The sequence below is a fragment of the Geotrypetes seraphini genome, chromosome 2 (genome assembly GCF_902459505.1).
Source record: "Geotrypetes seraphini chromosome 2, aGeoSer1.1, whole genome shotgun sequence".
Taxonomy (NCBI): Eukaryota; Metazoa; Chordata; class Amphibia; order Gymnophiona; family Dermophiidae; genus Geotrypetes; species Geotrypetes seraphini.
The window spans coordinates 462,300,780-462,327,497 of NC_047085.1; the positions used below are offsets into that span (position 1 = coordinate 462,300,780).

A 26,718-nucleotide genomic window follows, 5' to 3' on the forward strand; every position below is an offset into this window, starting at 1 on the left:
CATCCTCCACCAAATGGCCATACACACACAGACCTGCAAGTCTGCCCAGTACTGGCCTAGTTCAATGTTTAATATTATTTTCTGATTCTAAATCTTCTGTGTTCATCCCACGCTTCTTTGAACTCAGTCACAGCTTTACTCTCAACCACCTCTCTCGGGAGCGCATTCCAGGCATCCACTACCCTCTCTGTAAGTAGAATTTCCTAACATTGCCCCTGAATCTACCACCCCTCAACCTCAAATTATGTCCTCTGGTTTTACCATTTTCCTTTCTCTGGAAAAGATTTTGGTCTACGTTAATACCCTTCAAGTATTTGAACGGCTGAATCATATCTCCCCTGTCTCTCCTTTCCTCTAGGGCTTCCAGTCCTACATATTCAGGGCTTCCAGTCTCTCCTCATACGTCTTCTGGCGCAAGCCTCCTATCATTTTCGTCGCCCTCCTCTGGACCGCCTCAAGTCTTCTTACATCTTTCGCCAGATACGGTCTCCAAAACTGAACACAATACTCCAAGCGGGGCCTCACCAATGACCTGTACAGGGGCATCAACACCTTCTTCCTTCTACTGACTACGCCTCTCTTTATACAACCCAGCATCCTGGCAGCAGCCACTGCCTTGTCACACTGTTTTTTCGCCTTTAGATCTTCGGACACTATAATCCCAAGGTTCCTCTCCCCGTCCGTGCATATCAGCTTCTCTCCTCCCAGCATATACACTTCCTTCCTATTATTAATCCCCAAATGCATTACTCTGCATTTCTTTGCATTGAATTTTAGTTACCAGGCATTAGACCATTCCTCTAACTTTTGCAGATCCTTTTTCATATTTTCCACTCCCTCTTCGGTGTCTACTCTGTTACAAATCTTGGTATCATGTGCAAAAAGGCACACTTTTCCTTCTAACCCTTCAGCAATGTCACTTACAAACATATTGAACAGGATTGGCCCCAGCACCGAACCCTGAGGACTCCACTAGTCACCTTTCCTTCCTTCGAGCGACTTCCATTAACCACCACCCTCTGGCATCTGTCCGACAGCCAGTTTCTGACCCAGTTCACCACTTTGGGTTCTAACCAGCCCTTCAAGCTTGTTCAATAGCCTCCTATGAGGAACTGTATCAAAGACTTTGCTGAAATCCAAGTAAATTACATCTAGCATATGTCCTCGATCCAGCTCTCTGGTCACCCAATCAAAAAATTCAATCAGGTTCGTTTGGCACAATTTACCTTTTATAAAGCCATGTTGCCTCGGATCCTGTAACCCATTAGATTCAAGGAAGTACACTATCCTTTCTTTCAGCAACACTTCCATTATTTTTCCAACAACTGAAGTGAGGCTCACCTGCCTGTAGTTTCCTGCTTCATCCCTGTGACCACTTTTATGAATAGGGACCACATCCGCTCTCCTCCAATCCCCAGGAATCACTCCCGTCTCCAGAGATTTGTTGAACAAGTCTTTAATAGGACTCGCCAGAACCTCTCTGAGCTCCCTTAGTATCCTGGGATGGATCCTGTCTGGTCCCATCGCTTTGTCCACCTTCAGTTTTTCAAGTTGCTCATAAACACCCTCCTCCGTGAACAGCGCAGAATCTACTCCATTTTCTCGTGTAACTTTGCCAGACAATCTCCAGGATTTTCTTCTGTGAACACAGAACAGAAGTATTTGTTTAGCACATTTGCTTTCTCCTCATCACTCTCCACATATTGGTTCCCAGTATCTTTTAGCTAGCAATTCCATTTTTTATCTTCCTCTTTTCACTAATATATCTGGCCTGTGTGTCGAAACTTTGACTTTATCTCCAAACTACTCCTCTCCCAGACTAAGAATATTTGCCAGGTAATCTTGAAGGCTGATGTCTCATGGCTAAAGAACATAGACGATGCTCTGGATGTTACATTGAATGTATCAAAAGCAGTTCTAGTCATGAACTTTCTGGTTTGAATAAGACTATGTGTAGTTTCCTGAAACTCCGGAAGGCGATCAGATGGAATATACTGCTCAAAATCACCAAATCTCTTCACGAGCTGTTTCAAATAGAATGGCATAAAGAAGTTACATCTGAGCACCCTGTTGACTAACACAGAATTCTGGAAAAGATGGCGCCCAAACCTACCTAATATTCGACCTTCTCGGCCTGGTAGTGCACTGGCATATAAGTGTGTGCTAGAAGACTTTAAGAGTAGACTCAACCAGCAAATACTGGTGTTGCAGCTGCAGCTTATCAAAGTTTGGAGATGACTAAATTCTGCATAAGGAGTCAATCTTTCTAATTGCTATGGGAATAGTAAGAGGAGTATCCCAATTCTTAACAAGCCTCCTTAAAGTAAATTGTGAAATAGCAACTTGAGGAGTTCTTTAAGAACATCATCAAAATCAAATGCCTCAAGTAGCTCCGCTCTCAGCTCAGTCTGATTCCAGTTTAATTGGTAACACCATCCTCCATATGAATTTTGTGAAAGATAGGCCTTCAGGAGGAAATCTGTATCTGGGTGGAGGAGGAGATGGATCTGATGGGGATTCCATAGGATTTTGGAGTAGATTATTCAGGCTCAAGATCAGTATCATGATGAAGAGAGTGATCTCAATCCACTTGCCCAATTCCAGGTGACCCTCTGTATGGAGAAGATGGAGATCTATGCTTCTTAGGCTGGGAGTATGATAATGGTACCGAGAAGCACTCCTACAGGCATGTTGGTACTGATGATGTTGGAAGATGATGAAGAGGTTTAATGCCAAGAACGTGTGGATCTTGACTTGCATCGAGGAGAATGGAAACCAGTACTGAGAGATCCAGACGATTTTTTAGATGTAGATTTTTCCCAGAGAAGAGCGAGGATCCGTACCGTGAGATCTCAATGCTCTCCGAGAGGTAGATTTGCCAGGAGAGCGAGGTTCAGTACCTTGGTGCCTCAATGTGCCATGCTAAGGCTGGCTGTTACCAAGGAGACGGTGCAAGCACCGGAGCCAATTGCATTTGCAGCAGTACGGCTAACTCCTGATGGAAAAACTCCTTTAGTTGGTCCTGGAAGGTACATTTGGTGCAGCAGCACATCTAGGCATTGGTGACCTTGATGATGAGGCTCGCCTTAGAGGTGACAAAGCCTTCACTGATGAAGAGCGCTGGTGGTGTCAGCACTTGACACGCATAGAGGGACTCGATGCAGAAAATGTCTGATGAAGGTTGAGAAGAGGATGGCTTCTTAGCAGGTTTACCCAATACAGGAACCAAGTCGACGTTGAGGGAGGTTTCGATGTTGGTACCACCAGTACTGGTGGCACCAATATGTCCTCCGAAGCCATGGCTACTCCAAAAAGCTTATCCTGCTGGAGTTGTGGAACCTTAAGGGAGTGTTTCTTCAATGTAAGACAACGGGCACAAGAGTCTACTCGATGCTCTGGCCTAAGACACTGAATACACCAGTTGTGCAAATCAGTGAACAAAACAGGCCGTTGACGAGAGCATTTCTTGAACCCATTAGAAGTCTTCGCCTGAGAGGAAAAATCTCAGTGGCAAAATTAAAAAACACAATGGTTGTGAATGCCGAGAGATTACTCAAGTGAAAAGCCTGAAGGCCGAACAGGCACAAGGCCCACTGACAAGTTTTTGGAAGTCTAAAACCTTGATGAAAAAGGAAGAAAAATGGAAAGGAAATACTAGTAATAATAAAAGAAAAAGAAATAAACTGAAAGCATAAAGAGGAAAAACATTGATGGGAAAGCAACGCGTATGGACCAAGTCCAGACATAACTTCTTTGCTCCATGGAATACGAAGAACTGAGGAGTCATGAGCCGGTCAGGTGGGACGGCACTTACGCGTGCAAGGTGTGGGCAGTCTCGAAGCTTCGCTAAAGCTTAAAGTAACAGTACACTTTAGTACTGTCCATACTGGGCTCCATGGATGTCGTCACCCACATGTGAGAATATACTACCTGCTTGTCCTAGGACAGTGATGGCTAACCTTTTTGAGCCCGAGTGCCCAAACTGCCGCACAAAACCAAAGAATTTCCTCAAAGTGCCAGCACGTCAATTAAACCTTAATAACAAGATTTTAGTATCTAAAAACTCTTTATAAAGTTGCCTTAACTATGTAACATCATTTTTAAAGGTTGGAATCTTTGTATTGTCAGAGAATCAATTTGATTCACAATCCTTTGGTTTTCATTTCAATTTATTGGCAATTTATAATGTTTTAATGATTTTATTCATGGGCCGAATACACACATACTTTTCTCTGTCGCCGCACTCTTTGACCAAAAGATTTGTAAGCCTGCATCCACGTCAAGGTAGACTCTTTCAGCAGCTCCCCTCCCTCCCCCTTACCTTTGTGGCCAAGTCAAAATGATCTACCAACAATAAAATTTTAAAAACACAAAGCACACTGTACGCAGAGAAAATGTTAATTATCATTTATATTCTGCGGGTTTTCAAAGAGGTCAAGGCAGATGACTTTCTGCAATGTCACCTCAGTAACAACTATACAAAAATAGACAAATATTCCCCCTCCCTTTTTACTAAACCGCGATAGCGGTTTTTAGCGCAGGGACCTGCGCTGAATGCCCCACGCTGTTCTTGAAGCTCATAGGCTCCCTGCGCTAAAAAACGCTATTGTGGTTTAGTAAAAGGGGGCCATAGTGCAAAATATAGACAGCATATATAAATTCTCAAAACGGACACATTTTGATCACTAAATTGAAAATAAAATCATTTTCCTACCTTTGGTAATTTCATCAGTCTCTGGTTGCACTTTATTCTTCTGACTGTGCATCCAATATTTCTTCCCTTTTTTCAGCCTCCTGTATGCTTTCTCTCCTCCAGACCTCATTCCCTCCCCAAACTTTTTCTTTGTTTCACCCTGCCCCCTTCTTTCTTTGTCTCTCTCTCCATACCCCCTTTCATTCTGTATGTCTGTCTTTCTCTCTCTCTCCGTGCCCCATTTTTCTTTGTTTCACCCAGCCCTCTTTCTTTTTTTTTTTTGGCTCCTGTCCCAACCTTTCTTTCTTTCTCCTTGCCCTCCCCTATGCCACCACCATTGGGAAAATGCTGCCACCGCCACTGGGGAATAGGCTGCCACTGCCGCTATCGGGAACAGGCCGGCGCCGAGTTCGCCCTGCTTCTCTTCCCCACGGGGCCGACCAACTCTCGCCACTCGACGTCAATTCTAACATCGGAGAGGACGTTCTGGGCCAGCCAGGCAGCGATTAGCTGGCCCAGAATGTCCTCTCCGACATCAGAATTGACGCGGGTGGCGAGAGTTGGTCGGCCCCACAGGGAAAAGCAGGGAGAACTTGGCACCGGCCTGTTCCCAATGGCGGTGGTGGCACTCAAGTGGCTAAAGAGACGCAGTTTGCCAGCCCAGGGAGAACACTGGAGGGTGGCCAGCTGTGCACCCCCTTGGGGCGTAAAACCGGGGCAGACCGCCCCCACCCCCACCTTGGTATGCCACTGTCTGTACTTCACTTCCTCCCTATGACCAAAAATTCTCCTTTCTTCTATTCCCCGTGTACACAACCATCTCTTTCTCTCCCTTCCTCTCTCCCAAGTCCTTGCCTTCTGTGTCCAAAAACCCATTCCCTCCCCCACCTCAGCATCTCTTTCCCTCCCTTCCTCTCTCCCAAGTCCATGCCTTCTGTGTGCAAAAACCCATTCCCTCCCCCACCTCAGCATCTCTTTCTCTCCTTTCCTCTCTCCCAAGTTCATGCTTTCTGTGTCCAAAAACCCATTCCCTCCCCCACCTCAGCATCTCTTTCCCTCCTTTCCTCTCTCCCAAGTTCATGCTTTCTGTGTGCAAAAACACATTCCCTCCCCCCACCTCAGCATCTCTTTCCCTCCTTTCCTCTCTCCCAAGTTCATGCTTTCTGTGTCCAAAAACCCATTCCATCCCCCACCTCAGCATCTCTTTCCCTCCCTTCCTCTCTCCCAAGTTCATGCCTTCTGTGTCCAAAAACCCATTTCCTCCCCCACCTCAGCATCTCTTTCCCTCCCTTCCTTTCTCCCAAGTTCATGCCTTGTGTCCAAAACGCACTCCCTCCCCCTTTTGTGTTCCCCGTTTGTCTCCCAGCCCATCTTAGCAATTTTCTCAGCAAAATGTAGCTCGAGCCGCGTAGGCTTGTCTTCTATTTCCTGCCTGTCCCGCCGCGCACACATAGCCGATCGGAAATCTTCCCCGACGTCAGCGCTGACGTCGGGGAAGATTTCCGATTGGCTGTGTGAGCGGCAGGGCAGTCGGAGTAGAAGACGAGCCTCGCGGCTCGAGTTATATTTAACCCCGCGGGTCCCCCATCGTCCCCGTTCAGCTCTCTCTCCTGTGCACCCCCTGGTAGTACTGCCCTGATGGCGGCCCTGCGCGTGCCAGCTGCAAGGCCTTCGCGTGCCACAGTTGGCACGCGTGCCATAGGTTCGCCATCGCTGTCCTAGGATAAACAGGCCTAACCGGACTAAAACAGTACCATTTTGCATTCTGAGCTCAACTAGCCCAAAACAATTTGCTAGTATTTGCTTGTGGCAAGAGAACTTTTCTCAGATCAGAACCAAGCAAAAGGAAAACCAAAAATCCTTACAGGATATGTTAAGGAGAAATCAAGTCTTACCTGATAGTTTTACATAGTAATGTAGTAAATGACGGCAGATAAAGACCTCGATGGTCCATACAGCCCATAAGTTATCCTCATTAAAATACATGATTAAATTAACTTGTCTCTTTGATATTTCAGGGCCGTTGACTGTAAAGTCTAGTATTGTCCTAGGTTCCAAATGCTGAAATTACTTGCCATACAATCTCACTCCAGCCTATCCAACCATCCAGTTGTTTGCAGGACATTTACCATAAAGTCTGGCCAATTAACATCCACCTGTTAAATATTAGTGGAGTTCACATCGGATGCCCACCCCAGCCCATCCTATACCGAATTACCATATATGGAACACAGACCGTTCAGGTCTGTCCAATAATGGCCTTAGTTCTTTACTTTACATCCTTCATTTTCTAATTAGAGATACTCTATTTTTATCCCATGCTTTTTTGAATTCCATCACTGTTTTCCTCTCCACCACTTCCCTCAGGAGGACATTCCAAGCATCTACCACCCTCTCCATGAAGAATTAACATTGCTCCTAAGTCTTCCTCCCTGTAATCTCAAACTATGCCCTCTAGTTTTACCATTTTTTCTTCTCTGGAAAATATTTGGAATGCCTTTCAAGTATAGTGCAACCTTGGTTTACGAGCATAATTCGTTCCAGAAGCATGCTCGTAAACCAAAATACTCGTATATCAAAGCGAGTTTCCCCATAGGAAATAATGGAAACTCGCTTTGATACGTTCCCCCCCCCCCCTCCCGCTTGCCAGATGCTAGGCCATTCTTCTAACTTTTTAATGTTTTCCACTCTCTCCAGAGTGTCTAAATCTTGGTATCATTCGCAAAAAAAGCTAACCTTACCTTCTAATGCAGGGGTAAGGAATTCCGGTCCTCGAGAGCCATATTCCAGTCGGGTTTTCAGGATTTCCCCAATGAATATGTATTGAAAGCAGTGCATGCAAATAGATCTCATGCATATTCATTGGAGAAATCCTGAAAACCCGACTGGAATATGGCTCTCGAGGACCGGAGTTCCATATCCCTGTTCTAACCCATCAGCAATGTCACTCAAAAATATTGAACAGAATCAGTCCCAGCACCGAGCCTTGACGCACTCCACTACTCACCTGACCCTCCTCTGCGCAAATTCCATTTACTACTACCCTCTGGCGTTTGTCCGTCAACCAGTTTCTAAGCTAGTTCATCACCACTTTCTGCCCTAACTTCAGCCCACGGAGTTTGTTTAAGAGCCTCCTATGAGGAACCATGTCAAAGACTTTGCTGAAATCTAAGTAAATTACATCTAGCGCATAGCCTTGATCCAATTCTCTGGTCACCCAGTCAAAGAATTCAATCAGATTCGAGCCTTTTCTCAGCTGTGTGAGGAATATGCCATTCCTCCTATTGACGGCTTTGCTTACATGGAGATTTGTCGTTATATTGCTTCTTTACCCCGTGTCCATCTTATGGCTACTTGCCAGGAACTGTTGTCTACCGCATTTACCTTTGGTTCCCAATTGCCTGTTCCTCTGAAATTCCACCACAGGCATCTTAAGGATGAGTTCCCCCTGCTTGATTCTGTCCGTTTGAGGGAGGCCTGGGTGCGTGATTTTAATGTAAAATTGCCTGAGGATGTAATTCTGAAGGCGGTTAAACGATTGCCTGCTTTCAGTAAATATACGACTTTTTGGGAGCAGCATTATAAGCTGGTCCTTCGCTTATACATATCTCCAAAGCAAGTGCACCTGGCAGGGATTTGAGCCTCTGCTGCCTGCCTTCAATGCAGAGCCCCTGAAGCTGGATTGGGGTACATGTTCTTTGGCCTTTATTTTTTCCACCACTAGTTTGGAGAACCATATCGGTTTCCTTTTTCTCTTGTTTTCATTTATTTTCTTCACATGAAGGTCAGTAGCTCTATTTATTGCACCTTTCAACTTGGACCACTGTTTTTCCACTTCCCTTATGTCTTCCCATCCAATAAGCAAATTTCCTTTAGTCCTTCACACTATTCCACATTAGTGGGATAGTTATGTCCCATCGACAAACAGGTGGAGATGGAAACACAATTACGAGCTGTATGATATAGGTCCTTCCCAACCCCACAGCTCCTCAGTATTTTCAGATAAGCTGAGGGAACCCAGGAATCAAGAGCTAAACAAATACTCCCATCATACCCTTGTCCTGATTCGTTCCCCCTATTTCTTTCTATTTTTTTTTCATGTGCAAAGCAGGGCTAACATCTCTTCCAAGAGAGGAAGGATGAACAGTGAGCAAACCTCAGCTCCCACAAACCAAAAATTATAGGACTAATGGAAAGAAAATTATCAAGTAAGACCTAATTTCTCCTTCCCCCCACTGATTATATAGCACCACCACTGCTCTGACCGGAGTCTGCCCCAGGAATGGAGCAAACTTCAGCAGAGCCAAGTGAATAGCCCATAGCTCTAAGGGACTGATGCACCAAGATGCCTTCACAGGGGACCAAACACTGTGTGCTAGATGAGAGAGATACTGAGTTTCCCAGCTGGAGATAATGGCATCTGTCATTATTACCACCCAGTGCTAAATCGAGAAAAGAACCTCTTTTGACAGGTTGGCTTTGGATAGCCACAATTGCATGCTCCTCCTGGCTACTACAGACCACAGAACACAAACACTGTAGTCCTGGGGCCCACCAACTGAGAAGTGACCGTTCAATTACATGGACTCCATCGCTACCGTAATGGACCTCAACAGCTGAATATAGTCCCACGCCCTGCGGTGCTACAGCCAAAGAAGCGAGTGGGCCTGTGGCAGCAATTCTCTCCACACTCAGAAACCTTTGGTCCGATATTGTTTGGCAATTCTTATGAATTAAATGCAGGGTAGATAAAAAGCAATGATTATTTAAACTTAAATTGGATTTTAAAAAAAATATATATATTTGGTAAATGAATTACAGTGGTACCTTGGTTTACGAGCATAATTCGTTCCAGAAGCATGCAGTCCTCAGTGCAGAGCAGGCGGCTGGAGAGAGCGGTGGACATGCTTGAAGGAGCGGGGCAGAAGTAGGAGCACACGGGGACGGGCTTGTGTGGGTCGTCGGCTGGGTTGAGGTAGCAATTGGGAGGGGTGCTGGTCGTGGAGTCGCTGGCCAGGGATATGTTCATTGCTCTACACAGAGGAGTTTGGTCCACATCTTGCCGTAGCTGTCGGGCAAACACTCCTCGGGGTGGAACGAAGGTAGAGTGCCGGTAAAGTGCCGCCCGCGGGCGGGGGTAGGAGGGCATGGAGGACTGCGAGGGGGGTCTTCTGGTGCGACACAGCGGGTGGGCAATTTGAAACAAGTGCCAACCCAATAAACAATCGCATGCGACATGTGGGCTTACACATGACGCACATGTACGTGCTCGTTTATCAAGATGGCGCTTGTTTTGCGAGTTCAGGTTTGCGGGAGTGTTTTGTTTGTCTTGCAAAATACTCGCAAACTGAGGTTTGACTGCACATTATCAAAAAGGTATTATCACAGTTGTTTGGTTTTGCATTTCTCAAAACTGACTTTGTGTCTGCAGAGATAACATGCTTCTTCACAGCAAAACAGCTATAATAAAATATACAGAGTTAAAAAAAAAAGACTTTAGCCCTATTGTTTCTTTGCAAATCGATATACAAAGTATCAACTCCATACATCTTAAGTGCTAAGTTTATATATCAGCACAAGGAGCTAAATGTGAGAAGGGAAGGGAAAGCAGTAAAAATGAAAGTGAAACCTTTTGAGCAGAATACACAAGTCTTGAGATCCTTGTGTGTATAGCCTGAGGTCTATATTATTATTCTCTCCTTGCTGAAGAAATCTTATAATGGGAGCGGGATATGAAAGAGACCCAGTTCGGGAATATTTTAATGAAGTTCCTCTACCTATGGGTAAGGCAGGCATGCATGCATGCAAAATGCAAACACTGCAAAAAAGAAATGCAAGGCCTGGTAGCCCAAATGGAACAACAACATCATGAGAAGTACTTGATGAAGACGACAAGAGGAACATGTTTGAACAGGCAGGGTCTTCAGTTTGGTAAATTTTTTGATTTCATCATATTTCTTAAAGACTGCATTAAGGAACTGTCATATTTGAGCAAAAGTATATTTGTTATTATGACTGCATGCTACCGTCATTTTGATACAGTTATGAAGAAATAAAAGAGATGAAACAGAAAAATATTCCTTTTTTGGGCATTACCGAGCGGCAGTGAATAAAATGAATAATACTAAACAACAGAAATGGTATCAATAATAAAATAACAGCATTGACTTTTTTTGTTTAAGGGAAACTATCATCAACCTCCTATTCTACAGTTTCAGAGCTATCTGTCCAGGATAGTGTTTCAGCCACATCATCTAAAAGAAAGAACCACCATAGATATATCCAGGAACCACCATAGAGAAAAGTTTGTGATAAAAACCAGTAGATTATAAAAGGAGGTAATTGAAAAAATTGCTCAGTTTGTTTATGCGACAAACTCTTCTTTCCATCTGACTGAAAACTGACACTTCATTACTATGGTATATGATTCAATCACTGAGACCAGGATACAGTCCACCCAACAGAGCAGATGTTGCAGGAAAACGTCTGGATATAGTGTATGACAAAGAAATGGAGCAATGTGCAACAGGTCTAGAAGTAAAATTGTTAACCTAAATCTTAATAGATGAAGCAATGTCCACAATTATCTTGTTGTAATTATCCTGTTGTATTTGCTTGTTTAACAAGAGAAGAATGGAATGTCTTTCTTGCAGAAACAATTGATACCTCAGGAAATACATAGAGCAGAATACTTATAGGAAGTAGCAATAAAAGCTATACTAAAATATGAGCAAAAATTAAAATGTCTAAGTGCAGTTTAGTCAGACAATTCTGCAAATGTATCCAAGATGAGAAAAATTTAGAAGAGCATGAGGAGAATACCAAGCTAATCATATATGGTTGCAATGCTCATTTGATGCACTTCCTAGCCAAAGACTTCAGTGTCCCAGAAATAAAGACTAATGTCACTGAAATTGCTAGATACTTCCATAACAATCATTTTGCTGCAGCAGCAGCAGCAGCTCTGAAAAGAATTAGTGGAATCAAGCTAACCCTCCAACAAGATGTTAGATGGAACTCTGTAGGATTGCTTTGAGCAGTTTATCAAGAACTGGCCTATTCTGATGACAATTTGTGAACAAAATCGGGAGAAAACAGATGGCCAAAATCATTAGCATTGGGTTTAAGAGTTAGATATGCTGAGAATCCTGAAACTCATTTTTGAAGCTTTAAAAAACCCAAAAAACAGAAACACAGCTGTTTTATTGCTGATGCTTCTGAAATTTGGAAGGAACTGAGTGAGCACTTAAAACAGAACAGTACAATGACAGAAATAAATTGGGTTCTTACCTTGCCAATATCTTTTCTAGTAAATAGGTGTGTCTTTCTGGATGAATGGGTAATATTCCCATGCTCGCAAGCCATGCAGAAGGAATCAACCTCAGCTTTTAACTCCTTTCTCCTTCACTAGAGAGTTCTGCAGCCCGTTCAGTTTGTACAAAAGAAAACAAATATCCCTATATAGAAACACATGCGAAGGATGGGTATGGGGAAACTCCCCGAACTACAATGCTGTTCTGTTCTGAAATTATAACAAGCATGTTAAACATTGCCATTAACAATCAAAACAATCATGCAATACAGAAACATTTACGGAGCTCTAGTATTACAACAATGTGTTACAGCTATGGCTTATTTTATTTACCCTTAATGTCCGACATCCAAATTTTGGTTTGGACTCAAACTTTTTGATTGACACAGTTGGCAGGTGCAGGAGATAACTCAAGAGCTCCAGAATAACACACCTATCTGCTAAAAAGATATTAGCAAGGCGAGAACCTACTCTCTTTTTCTAGTGCAATAGGTGTCATTCTGGATGGATGGAACGTACAAAAGCAGTCCCAGAAATGTAGGGTGGAACCACTGCATCAGGTCTTAACACTGAGGACCCAAAGATGGAGTCCCTCCTTGCCACTACATTCACTCTGTAAAACATGAAAATATATATAGTGGACCAAGTTGCTGCCCTATAAATCTCCACAGGGGAGACCGCCCAGTTCTGCCACAAAGAAGCCATGCTTCTAGGCAAATGCAGCTTCACAGAGACTGGTAATTGTTTTCCACAGGCAATATATGACGACAAAATGGCCCTATGGATCATATGGAAATCATGGCCTTGGAAGCCAGTGTGCTGCATCTAGCCTGACTAGTGAGCACAAAAAGATGATCAGATAGCCTGAACTCATCGGTAACCTAAAGATATCTTAGAAGCACTCTTCTCACATTCAACTTCTTCAGAATCCAGTACTTCTTCTTAGAACCTGTAAACTGGAGCGCTGGCAATCTGAGCTCTTGATTGACATGGAAAGATGAAAACAACCTTCAGCAAAAAGAATGGAATGGTGCACAAAGAAATTCTAGCCTCTGTGAACTTGAGGAAAGGCTCTCTGCAAGGAAGAGCCTGTAACTGAGACTCTTCTCTCTGACGTGATAGCCACAAAAAAAATCTGAGACATATACCCCGGTAAAAATTCACTAAATCTGCATAGCATGGTCTGTGTGACCAATCTGGAGCCACGAGAATGATTTCTCCCCAATGGCTTGCAATCCAGTGGAGTATCCGGCCTATCCCGATGGCTTGCAATCCAGTGGAGTATCCGGCCTATCATGAGCCATGGAGGAAATATGTACAAGAGCTTGTTCTTTGGCCACACCTGGACCTGAGCGTCCAGACCCAGGCTTCCGGGCTCAGATCTTTGACTGAAGAATCGTTCCGCCTTCTTGTTTCTTGCTGTTGCCATAAGATTGAACGTTGGGTGACCCCAGTGACAAACAATGGATTGGAAGGCTACTGCAGACAAAGTCCATTCTCCTGGATGCAGTATGTCTGGCTGCTGAGGAAATCAGCCTAGGCATTGAACACTCTCGCTACATGGGCTGCTGAAAGAGCCTGAAGATGAAACTCTGCTCATCTGAATAAGCAGGCCCCCAGACTCAGCTGTGTATTCTTGTTGCCTCCCTTATGATTGACATGCACCACTGCAGTAACATTGTGCAAGAAGACTTGGACCGCTTGTCCCTCCAGACTCTTCTCCAGCTTCTACAATGCCAACCAAATGGCTCAAACTTCCAATCTGTTGATCAATTACTACTTTTGCAAGGCCACCCAACACCCCTGGATTAGGCATCCTTTGCAGTGAGCCCCCTCAGCTGAACAGGATGGCATCCATTGTCACAATTACTGACAAAACTATTCTGAGGGGCATGCCATACTGGCTCGAACTTCCATAGTCCACAGCAGAGACATCTGCAGGGAGTTCGATTGAGTAGATCACCGTGATAGCAAACGCACTCTGGAGAAGACACATATGAGCCTTTGTCCATGGGATGTCTTTTGTTGCTGCCATGGAGTTTAGCGCTTGGAGGTAGTGCCACATGGACGGAGCTGGTTTAACCAACATGCTTGTTATCTGGGAGCAAAGCTTCTGCCTGCGTGCTTCTGGAAGATAGACACAACCTTCTGCCATGTTGAAGTTTCCAGGTATTCCCGAGATTGGGATGGAACCAGTTGGCTCTTTTGGAAATTCACTATCCATCTCAGGCTCTACAGGACCCGGACCACATGAGCCACCTCTTGTCTCCTTCTGTGAACAATAGGGTAGAGAATGGCACGGTAACAAAATTCATCACTGTTCCTGTTCCCGCAAATAACCATGGGAAACCATCCTGTATCATTTCTTAGTGTCTATCTCAACCTCAGTCCTTCTACTCCAGCATTCTTCAATGCAAGTCTTGAGAGTCAGTGGTTGTGTCCATTCATACTCTGATTCTTCCCTCTCTCATTAATGAATGACATGGAGATGGTTTACCGCGGTTATCCGCAGGGGATGAGAACGGTGATGAATTTTGTCACCATGTCATTCTCTACAACAGAGCATTGATCAGCCAGTCGTCCAGGTATGGATGAACCTGCAAGCCTGTCTTGCCTACTTGGGGAACTACCACCACAATCACCTTGGTAAGCGTGCGAGTAGCTGTCGCCAGCCCAAGGGAATAGCCAAGAACTTGTAATGGTTTTCTAGAACATGAAACTTTCTGTGTTCCAGAAAAATGGGAATGTGCAGGTAGGCCTCTGTCAAATCCAGAGAGGCCAGAAATTCCCCTGGTGCTACCACTACTACAACTGATCATACTGTCTCCATGCAAAAGCACAAAACTTTCAGTGCTGTATTAATGTGTATAAGATTCAGAATGGGTCTTCAATCATCTTGAGCCTTTCTTGGGCACAATAAAGTATATGGAGTATCTGCCCGAGCCCAAATCTTCGGGCAGCACAGACTCTATTGGCATGAATATCTAAAAGCCTCTAAACTGTAGCTGCAACCTTGTTTGCTTTCTTTAGTTGCCCCACTGGAGAGTCCACAACCCAGTCCATTAAGGGCTAGGCGAAATTTGAGCTTGTTACTCTAAATGATCTCCAGCACCCAGCGGTCTGACAAGATCTGTATCCATACCTCCGCATACCTTGAGAATCATCCCCCCCCCCCCAACTTCAGAGGGACGGCTCTGGTTCTAGTATTATTGTGCTTTCTTGAGACTGAAGCGGGATAAGAACTGGAGGCTTGGTGCCACCTAGGTCTTGAAAATCTCTGTCTTGATCCCTGGAAGGATCTCTGAGAGGATGTTCTTTCTGAATGCTGCTGAAAGCAGCCAAAGCCACGAAAATTAGACTGCCTAGAGCCTCTAAGAGGATAGCGGTCTGCTATTAGGTAGACATTTTAGCAGACAATCTGCCACACTGATCATCAGATCCAAGTCCCTTTCCAAACATTTGTCTCTTGAATGGAAGTCTGCTGAGGGTAGCCTTGGAGGTGAAATCTCCCACCCATTGTCTGATCCAGAGCATTCTGCAGGATGGAAATCAAATAAGCCGAAACATTGCTCATGACTCTGATGTCATAGAGAGCATCGGCTACATAATCCACTCCAACTATTAGGAGTTGGGGCAAAGGAGCACCCTCCACCAGCTCAAGCCCTTGCAACCTGGTATGACAGGCATGTGTCACAAATGAAGCTGCTGCAGCTGCCTTGATTCCCAAGACTAACACTTCAAATTGTCTTAATCACAAGTACTCTGTGATCCTGCATATCGCTTTAATACCACGCTGCACTCACTTGATAGGGATGGGTGATTGGTTATCTGCATGATCAAACACCCATCCCACTATCTTGCACTAAGCAAACAACTGCCATTGGATACAGCTGAGCCACAGTTTCAGCTACTTTAAGAGACCCATCAGGAAAATCTCAATGCTCCATGATATCAGTGTGCTAGGAAAATAAGTGTGCTAGAGAGACAAGATTGGGCTCTCATGCCACTCATTATAGAGCAGGGAGCAAAGGGGACTTGCTGGGAGTCCATGTTTAACTCCCAAGAGTCAGTAATAAGTTCTAACAGAGCTGAAGATCTGAAAAGCCGGCAGACCTTGGGAACATCCCCTTGATCAAGGGCCACCACTGTATCCTGCGCACTTGCACCTGTCTGCAACCCTGCATTTCCCAATAGGGAGGACTCACTCTGTGACAGTAAAAGTATACAGATAGACCCTTCATCTTCTGAGTCCCACTGGATCCTGGCCAGCCTCTAATATTGAGGCAGATGCACCCTAGCAGCCCAAGCCCTCTCGCATGCCTCCTGGTGCGCTACCAGTCTTTCCTTGGGGATCTCGTCCATCCAAATAAGCTCTCCAGATCAGATTGACAAATTCTGGAGAAAATGCCTTATTAGGCAGCAGAGCCTCCTTTAGAGCACTCCAGCTTACATCTCCTGGGCTCAGTGCTCCTACACTTAGGATGACTGCCATTCCAGCTCTCTGGAAGGTATTTATTCCCAACTGATAGATCCCTCAACCATTCCTCAGCCCTAAAGAGCAAAGGGGAGGCTAAGCTGACTGCTCCTGCCCCCCCCCTTCACTTGCTATGCGGCATGTGGCACAAGTGTGCTCTTTGGGCACCAATCCAGCACAAACCTGACATGAAATAAGAGTAAAGAAGCCTGAGGACTCATCCATGCCAGCTTTGAGGCAAAACAATGTGATTTGAAGGTTCTGGAGAAGTAAAAAAAAAAAAATAATAAATAGGGAAATCCAAGATGGTCACCATTGCAGCATTTTGGCGCCAAGAAACAACTCCAAAACTCCTTAACTAAAATAATAAAACAAAACAAAACAAAAAAAACCCCACCTATGAAAAGGTGATTTTAGAGGTGGCGAAAGGGAAGGGGCTGAAACCAGAAGAAAATGTTTTAAAATCCTACCACCCCCGATTTTCCTCATAGGCTGTAACAGACTTACTCACTATGACTTGTGCTGGTATCAGATCCTAATTTAACTGGATCTGGGAGAAGAAATCACTGCCTCAAACAGACTTCTCCTCCAACACTGAATCTTCAGGCTGCCAGTCAGACACACGCACATGAAAGGGGCGAGGTGAAATACAGCTGGAATTCTGTGGAACCCCACTGAGCCTCTTACAGCTCGACAGCCAGCAGGTGAGCAAAGCTACTAGGGGACCGGAACCCGAGCTCCACAAAAGTTTCTGCAAGCTGGCTAACAAGTGACTGCTAGCAATGAGGCTAAACCTTACAACAGGTACCAAAGAGGGATTGGCCTGTCAGTTGCATATCTCAGTCTGCTTCTCTTCCACACAGGCAGAGCTTAACCCTCAAAGTGGTGAGTTCTAACCACTGAAAACTGTCACAAACTGTGCGAAGAGACCGAAAAATAAAGAAATATAAAGAGCAGATCAGAAAGACCCTTCTGGCTCATGTGCACAAGGAAAAACTGTAGGGGGCAGCAGAAATTTCTAGTGAAGGGGGGGGAGATTCAAAAGCTGGAGTGGATTCCTTCTGCATGGCTCGCAAGCATGGGGATATTACCCGTCTGTCCAGAATGACACACCTATTGCACTAGAAAATTTAATTACAAGCATTAAAAAAAATGAATGAGACAAGCACTCTCCAGCTAATTTTCTTGCAAATATTGCCAATATCCAGTACCAGGGTCAAACTTTAAGTGCTGAAAAAGGGGAGTTAACTATGACATGGGTATTCAGGAATCATCCATCTGTAAATCCAACTATAATAAAACTTCAGAGCCAAGGGAGGAACCATTCAAGATGTATGTTTTCCGATGATGTTTTAAAGAAAGCCACAACAGTGAACTGATGGAGGCCACTTATTAAGCACATGACATGTTGAAGTAATGTTGTGGCTTCAAACTCGCACTTCTTCCTGTGACCTTGGGCAAGTCGCTCACCCCTCCACTGCCTCAGGTATATTAGATAGACGGTGAGTCCACCGGGACAGATAGAGAAAATGCTTGAAGTACCTGTATGTAAACCGTTTTGAGTGTGGTTGTATAACTACAAAAAAAGTGGTATACAAGTCCCAATCCCTTCCCCCACCTAATAATTTCATTTTTAACAGCAGTAGTTTCTTCTGCTGGCTTAGAAAGAATATGCTGTTCCTCAGGACTCATTCATTCCAAATTGAAAAATTGTTTGGGACCCAATAAAGCAGGAAAGCTCATTATTCTTTTCCAGATTATGAACAAACAAGATGAATATGAATGAGCTACAGAAAAGGGTATTTAAGTTTTTAATGTATGGATCTGGCTGATAGTTTTAGGGCTCCTTTTACAAAGCCGCGCTAGCGGTTTTAGCGCGCGCTATAAATCTACCGTCTGCTCAAAAGGAGGCGGTAGCGGCTAGCGCATGCGGCAATTTAGCGCGCACTATTTCGCACATTAAAACCCTAGCTCGGCTTTGTAAAAGGAGTCCTTAATTTTTTTAAAAGATATTTTGTGTAACTACATCAGTCAACATGGATGTTTTAAAGCAAATACAAGAACACGTATGGTTAAATAAAGCTTTTTAAATTGCTATTAAGGTAATGATTACTCTCCTTTCATTAATATACAGCAGAAAAGTTGTCCAAATATGAATGTGATTACCCTATTAAACTGGATATAAATAATTATGAAATTATTACAAGGTGAACAATGTATTTCTAATAGTATAACCAAATCAGTAATTTTTGATAGAACTGTAAAACTAATCTGAAAAATTATTTTTCAAAAATTGAAACCTTCATCTGGTTGTAAAGATTATACCAATAAGAATGAGTCTTGCTGTAAAAAAAAAAACATGATTTAAATCAAGTCTTTCCGACTAGATATTTAAATCAAATCTACCCTGGTGATGACCTGCATTTTTTGTCCCTTAATACACATTTAGGGCTCCAACACAGGTTTGCTGCCCAGATGCTGTGTTATTTAGTTTACTGTGGGTTACACAGTAATAAAATACAAGACACGCAAAACATCTCATTACTATGCAATCTCTATAACAAGGTTTGCAGTGAACACCAGAAGCTGTGTGGTAGCTGAAAAAAAAAAAAAACCCAGCAAAAATCTGGGGTTATTTTTATTATTCTGGCAGTACTGGCCCAAAAAAGCCATGACCAGATGCTTCCAGATCAAATCTTACAGGCACCAGATGCTTTCTCAGTAGCTGCTCTCTGAGCAATCTCCCCCCATCCCAAATCACAACCCCCTCTCGAAGGGCTGCCAGCAAAGTTTCCCCCTCTCAGGGCAAGAGTTCCCAGCCATAAGTAACCTCCACACAAAATTCCCCCCCATTTCATACAGCCACCCCCACCTCTTACATTGTTCCTGGTGCTGAGCAAAAAATGGAATCAGCCACCCCTATGGATACTCTTGCAGTACTACAGCTAGGGATAATGGTTTCATATAAGGCTAGGGGTCACAGGAATCATTTTGTACCCAGAGTCAGTAAAAGCAGGAGTGATACCAAATACGGTGGGCCAGAAATACCATGGGTTGGAGACTCGTGTGATAAATCAAGGAATGGTAAAGCCCTGCTTCCCCCTTTAAGAAGTCAAACATTTAAACGTATTCTGGGGTTCAAAATTGTAAAGAAAACTATTATAAATGAAGATTACATGGACATGCTCAAACTTTAAGCAATATTAAATGTGATCTAATGTAGTTGAAACTATACTTACAATCTCATCACCAGGCAACCAGTATCCTTCCTGTTCAATTCCAGCTTTCGAGCCCTTGCAGCCAACAGTTAGGGTTTCAACAATAAGTCCATCCTTTACTGCTAAGCTCAGTTGACGAGTAATCTCTTTTGGATGCATGTTATGTACTCGAGTCATATACCTGTATACAGCACAAAGACACTTCATGTAAATGTTTCAATTCTTTACATAATAAAGACATACATTTGGCACAGTCTTTTTGTCTTGCAAGAAGATTCATGTTATTGTTTTAGTACCCCAGAAGAGTTCTCCATAGTGTGAGAGAGAGTGAATGAGAAAGTGAGTGAGAGTGAATGAGTGCGTGTGAATGAGAGTGAGTGAGCGTGTGCGCGTGTGTTCCAGCATAACTCAAATGCATGGACAGATTTCAACCAACCTTGGTATACATATTATTTACTATCTGGGGAAAATACTGTGGGGGTGGGAAGGGGGGGTCACACACACACACATAGATACATCCAATTTTAAATATATAGATGGAGTTGCTTTGACCAATTGTGTGAAGTTTCGGGAATGGTGTCACACAGTCATTTAACAGTAAATAAGGAAGTGCAGCTGTGGTGTGGGGTGGTGAAGCCTAAACAGAAACTGAAAACTGAAAATCTGTGTGATGTTAATCCTCAACTGAATGTTCTTCAAGTGAATGCAAACCAAAACGCCAGGTGATCAGCTAGTTCATCATAAATCTGTAATAGCAACAGTGATCTTTTTGAATAGTAGGAATAGCTCCCCTTTCTATCCATTCAGGCTTAAAGGAAAATGGTTAAAAAGCCGCCAAAAGATTTGGCCACAAAGGTTAGGACTTTAAATCAAGCACGTATGTTGTGTAAAAATACTAACTTGGAAGCCCAGACCAGATATATTCCATGTTTAACAAAAATGGAAAGCACAGCCAGCATGGTTAAAAGGTGAAATGGAAGAGGCTATTTGAGCCAAAAGAACATCCTTCAAACGAATGGAGAAAAGATCCAAATGAAGAAAATAAGAAACAACATAAGCACTGGCAAATAAGATGCAAAGCACTGATAAATAAGACTAAAAGAAAACATGAAGAAAAACTTGCCAAAGAGACAAAAACTCACAGTAAACTTTTTTTTCAGGTACATCTGAAGCAGAAAGCCTGTGACGAAATCCATGGGACCATTAAATCATGAAAGAATAAGAGGCATTCAAGGAGGACAAGGCCATAGTGGAGATAATGAATGAATTATTTGCTTTGGTCTTCACAGAAAGCACAGTTACTTACCTTAACAGGTGTTACCCGGGGACAGCAGGCAGATATTCTCACATGTGGGTAACGTCATCCACGGAGCCCAGTACAGTGTAAAAGGATACTGTCATATTAAGCTTTAGAAAGCTTTAAGATTGTATGTGTGAGTGCCTTCCCGTCCAACGCCAGCTCACGAGGTCATCAGTTCTATTCCCAAGTGAAGAGCCCAACCAGGGAGGTAGGTGGGATGTGAGAATATCTGTCTGCTGTCCCCGGATAACACCTGTTAAGGTAAGTAACTGTGCTTTATCCCAGGGCACGCAGGCAGCATATTCTCATGTGTGACTCCCTACTAGAAAATGACCTGGGAACAAATTTTTCCCCATCCCTACAGGAACACATTTTCCCATCCCAGCGAGTTATTTTCATTTCCTCAGAAAGAGGAAAGGGTCAATGAAAGAAGAGCAACGTACGGGGAGGCTCTAAAGAAGAAGATGACCTCAGAATGGCAGGTGAGGCCAAGTATAAGTGAGGGAGATGCTACAAAGACTCAAGGAGAAAAAATAGAAAGGTGAACAGAAAATGGCACATATAGGAGTGCCATATGAAAAATTCCACAAAGCCATTCGTTTCCCAGCTTGAGAAGACAGGAAATGAAAGGAAAAAAACAAAATTGGAAATAAACAAAATGAAAGACTATTGACTATAGACTAATGATGTTGGGTGAGAACAAGAATAAAAGCATAGAAAGGCGAGAACTCCATACTATGGAGGGTAGAATAGAACTGAAATGAATGACTAGCTGACTGAAGATTAAGTCATATACGAACAGTTCTGCCAGGGGCTTTGTGAGAGCTCTGGAATGTCTTGAAAAAGAGAAGAGAGCTAAAGCAGGAAAATAGAGGAGAAGCATTTGCACTCAAGATATATGCTGGAAAGAAAACAAAGGGGATCCAGTTCATTAGTGACAGAAGGAACAGTAAACGTGAGATAAAAACATTAAATGCTCCCGTTGAAGTAGGAAGGGCATATTCAGAAAGAAATGTAGTCCCATGGAAGTGAACTCTGGAGTGACCAGATAGCTGGAAAAAAGTTAAGAGAGAACAGGAAAGGCAAAGCCTTTGGGATGGAAAAAAAAATATTATATATATGTACCAGAAATGACCTGGAACTTGAAGCTTGGACGTTTAGTTCCAATACCAGGACTGTATGTCTGAGTGAAGCTTCAGAAATGGAAAGAGGCACAAGAAGCCCTAAGTGACTTGGTCATGGACACAGGGGAGCACAAGGTCTGAACTCACAACCTAAGGTACCAAGGCTAGAGTCCCAACCAGTGTACCATCATGGCTGTCTGAGGATTTTTATTGTATTGCTTTTGAACTAGTAAGTATGCCCTCCTTTCTAGTTACTTCACATTTATCTTCATGCCATCTACAAGTTTTCAGGTGCTTGTTTACTATCTATATCTATTTTTTTTTTTTTTTTTTTTTAATTTACAAATTTTAAAAATTTTACTATTATGATTGCTTAGTTTTTACATCGGCTTGGGCTGTAATGTTTGGATGTTTACCATTTGATTTCCACAGAAACGTTTTATTGTCACATTCAATAACTTTCTAGACATAATTCTCTAAGCCATAAGATCAGTCCTGATTTTTTGATTTAACATTTTTTATTGATTTTTTTCCATATAACAACAAGTGTGTCATAAAGATTCATACAATTACCTTAAGTAAACACTTGATATCTCCATAACATATTGTACATACAACATATCTTTTATAATCCTTACTATAATTTTAGACATCATATAAAATTTAATAATTTTATCACTATTATTCAATTATGAATCTCTTTCCCTCCCCTTATTTTGTTAGTTGCACACAATATAACAACTATTATGATAATTTATTTATAATTTATGATAAAGAGAATAACCCCCCCCCCCTCCTTTATCAAGTATCTTATTATGGGAAAAATTATATCAATCATTACAAAAATCTGTTAATGGTCCCCAAATTTTCTTAAACTTATCGATATATCCTTTTTGTGTTGCAAATGTACGTTCCATCTTATATATATGGCAAACTGAATTCCACCAAAAGTTGTAATTTAATCTGTCATAATTCTTCCAATTGTATGTTATTTGTTGAACTGCTACTCCAGTCAATATAAATAAAAGTTTGTTATTATTTGACGAGATTTGACTCCGAGTTCTCATTGCAGTACCAAACAAAATCGTATCATATGTTAAGGCTACCGGATTTTCCAACATCCTATTTATTTGAGGCCAAATTGATTTCCAAAATAGTAATATGAATGGACAATAAAATAAAAGATGATCTAATGTCCCCGCTTTTAGATGACAGTGCCAGCATCTATTAGACTTAGAGCTATCAATTCTATGTAAACGAACAGGGGTCCAAAAGGCTCTATGTAAAAGAAAAAAACCATGTTTGTCTCATAGATGCTGATATTGTACACCTTAACCTCCAAGACCAAAGTCGTGGCCATTGAGATTTTTCATTCATCTGTTTATATGTTTCTATTATCTCATTCCCCGATGGCGTGCTCCTTGTGTTATCACAGTATTTGGAGTTATTTGGTTAATGGATAGTGTGTGTTTTCTTTAACCCTTTTATTCTAAACGAGCAATGCATATACATATTTCTAACCCACTGTGTAATGTTCATTGCCTTAATTAGTTTTCTTTTTTAAAAAATTACCTTCCCCATTTTATCATTTTTCTTATTCATGTTGGTACATCCCCATCTATGATTACCCCTTTTTTAATGCGGCTTCTCATTTAATTTTAAAGTACTGCTTGCTTAAATCCACATATGTTTTTTAGCGCCAGCCATGTGGGTAACAGCTCTGATGCTCATAGGAATTCTATGAATGTCAGAGCTGTTATCGATGCAGCCAGCGCTAAAAAACACGTTAGTTTTGTAAAAGCGGGGGGGGGGGGGAGTTTTAAAATGTGTTCGTTTTACCAACATTAGTATTTTATTTTTCCTATTTTTTGTTTTAATAGATTATTCTTTTAATCAAGTTTCAAGTTTATTAAAATATTTGTTTGACCGCTTAATCTAATTTCTAAGCGGTTAACATAATAAAATTACATAAAAACAAGTTAAACAGTTACGTTGAGACGTATATTAAAACAGGGAAAACAAGCGACTTGCACAGACATACGGCAACAAAAGGATGGATGGGGAAGAACTACAATTGATATAGGATAGGCAGAACATAAATGGCTAAAACAATAGGTTAGGTAAAAAATTATTAAGAAAGATTAAGATTTGATTATAAACTTGGCCCTTAAAAGGGCATTTTAACAAAAAGCGTCTCGGAATAAAAATGTCTTTAATCCTGTTTTAAATTGTTTTATATCTGATTCGTTACGAAGATTTATAGGCAATAAATTCCAGAGAGAAGAAGCAGTAACAGCAAAGTTGTTGGTGCTTAAAGTATTGATTGATTTTAATGAAGGTATAACTAAAAGATTTTGATTAATAAAATCGGGTTGGTTATTCATTCTGGTTGTAAATGTTAAAAGTAAAATTTTATAATTAATCCTGTATTCAATTGGCAGCCAATGAGCGTTGATTAGAAGGGGGGAGACGTGATCATATTTCTTTGCCCCGCTAATTATCTTAATAGCGGTATTTTGGACTATCTGTAGTCGTCTGATCTCCTTTTTTGTAATGCCCTTACAGTAATCTAAACAGGAAATTAAAGTTTTCAGTGCGGCAGGTTCCAGTAACTTAGAAAGAGAACGAATCATTCTCAATCGATGGAAACATTTCTGGACGACTGCGCTGATATGAGAATGATACGAAAATTTACTGTCAAGGGTAACTCCCAAAAGCTTTAAAGTTGGAACAGTTTTAATAGGGGAGGATTCAAATTTCAAGGAAGCTTGAAGTGTTATACCTTCTTTTAGCGGAAAGAGCATTAGTTTAGATTTATTAATGTTAAATGAAAGTTTGTTAACATTCAACCAGGATTTAATTTTTTCTAATTTGCGATTAATGAGAACTACTTCTTCCTTATTATTTAAATCGATGGAATGAAGAAGTTGGACATCGTCCGCATAAGCAAATGTGGTGAAACCGATGGATTGTGAGACAGTCCAAGAGAGGCGCTAAAAAAATGTTAAAAAGTAAAGGAGATAGTATAGAGCCTTTTTGAATTTATTGCTTTCCTCCCCCTTTATGTATTCACATTTCTCCTTCATATCACACCTCAGTCACATACTTCATAATGTAAATTAGAGTACTTTATTTCTCATTGTTTCATTGTCTTCTACTTTCATTTTAATTTGCATTCATTCACTCATATCTCAATTTTTACTATTCAGTTTTTCTCACATACATGTTCACACTTTTTAGGAACATGGACTGTGTTGGGTCTGCACCATCTCACACATATGTGGATTTCGCTCTGTGAATGTTATATTGCAACATTTGATTGACTCAATAAATGACTATCAGGAACATCTTTTTAACAGGTTTTTTGGTTTTTAGCTTTTTCATTTTACTGTGTAACTCTTGGGTTCTCTTTTGTTTGCTGAAACAATGTCAAAACATAACATTACGATTCTGCAAATTGGCACTTTGCAAAATAAAATAATACTTTTCAGCTACAGTGGCACAATAACACTCAGAATTTAGGAAGTTGTTTGGGCTGAGAACTTTTCAGCACTCCCTCGTAAATCAAAGTCTTTTGCACAATTGTTAATCATGCACAACACTTTGGGTCATACATGTTGAACATTTTTAAATCCAAAAAATGAGGAAGAAAAAAAAGAAATTTTATACATTCAACCTACTTTGTAATGCGGTCAATGTTTGCAATTTGTTTCTGGTTTCGGATAACTTCAATTGCTGTCCACAGATACTGGATAACTTTTGTATCTGCCTGTCTTCTCTTTGTTAGACGTGCCATGACCCCAATTATTTTCTACCTGCAAGAGGGCAAAAAATATTCAACAGCAAGCTAATGCAACAATTTAGAAACAAATGAAATTTCATCAGGAAAATTTCTTTTGCATTTGGACTTGTCCTGCCTTGGCTCAAAAGTCTCCATGTAGTAGAAATTGTACGCCTAACTAAGAAATGCTGCTTAGTTTACTTACATTTATCATAAAAAAATATTGTCCATTCAGTAATGAAATGTCCTATCTAGATGAAATGATTTGAAAGACCTATACTTTGAAAGGTTTCTCAAACCATTGCTTATATTGTGTTAGAACACCATGATCATGATAAGCCACGGAAGCAAAGTGAAAAATTAATACACTATGTATTAATTTTAGAATAAACTGTTTCATGCACATACAGTTAATCATTCTTAATGCCATGTGAAAAGCAATGTTAAAATTATAAATGAGACATATGACATCTACTGAATACAATTGTTAATCTACCCCAGTGGTGGAAAGACTGAAGACTTTAGGCAACACTCAGCCTTCTGTGGCTTCTGATGAGGATGATGTAATATAAAATGGTATAATATAGAAATAAGTTTTGGGCACAATTATCAAGCACTGAAACCTTCACACTCCTGTATCGCATAAAGCTTGAAGGAAATGACTGCCGTGAGTTCCCGTAGTCTCTCGAGACTACGGCGGGAGCTCATGGCAGCCATTTCCTATTGGCGATCTACACAGGGCAGGAGCGTAGGAAGATCGCTCCTGCCCCGAAAGCCTGCTAGACCACCAGGTAAGGCCGGGATGCCGGGGGGAAG

At 41.9% G+C, this 26,718-nt stretch overlaps 1 protein-coding gene across 7 annotated transcripts in view; it reads right to left on the reverse strand.

Moving 5' to 3' along the window:
• ZMYND11 (zinc finger MYND-type containing 11) overlaps positions 1-26,718 on the reverse strand; it is a 244,278-nt gene that overhangs the window by 173,063 nt on the left and 44,497 nt on the right. For 5 of the 7 annotated variants that reach the window (XM_033931574.1, XM_033931573.1, XM_033931572.1 and 2 more), the window contains 2 exons: positions 25,802-25,936; positions 19,719-19,878 (listed from right to left, as the gene is read on the reverse strand). The exons of the other annotated variants lie outside the window; for them this stretch is intronic. In XM_033931574.1, the coding sequence (XP_033787465.1) occupies positions 19,719-19,878; positions 25,802-25,917 (276 nt within the window). In that variant the 5' untranslated portion in view covers positions 25,918-25,936. The remainder of the gene's footprint in view (positions 1-19,718; positions 19,879-25,801; positions 25,937-26,718) is intronic. 7 annotated transcript variants of the gene reach the window in all.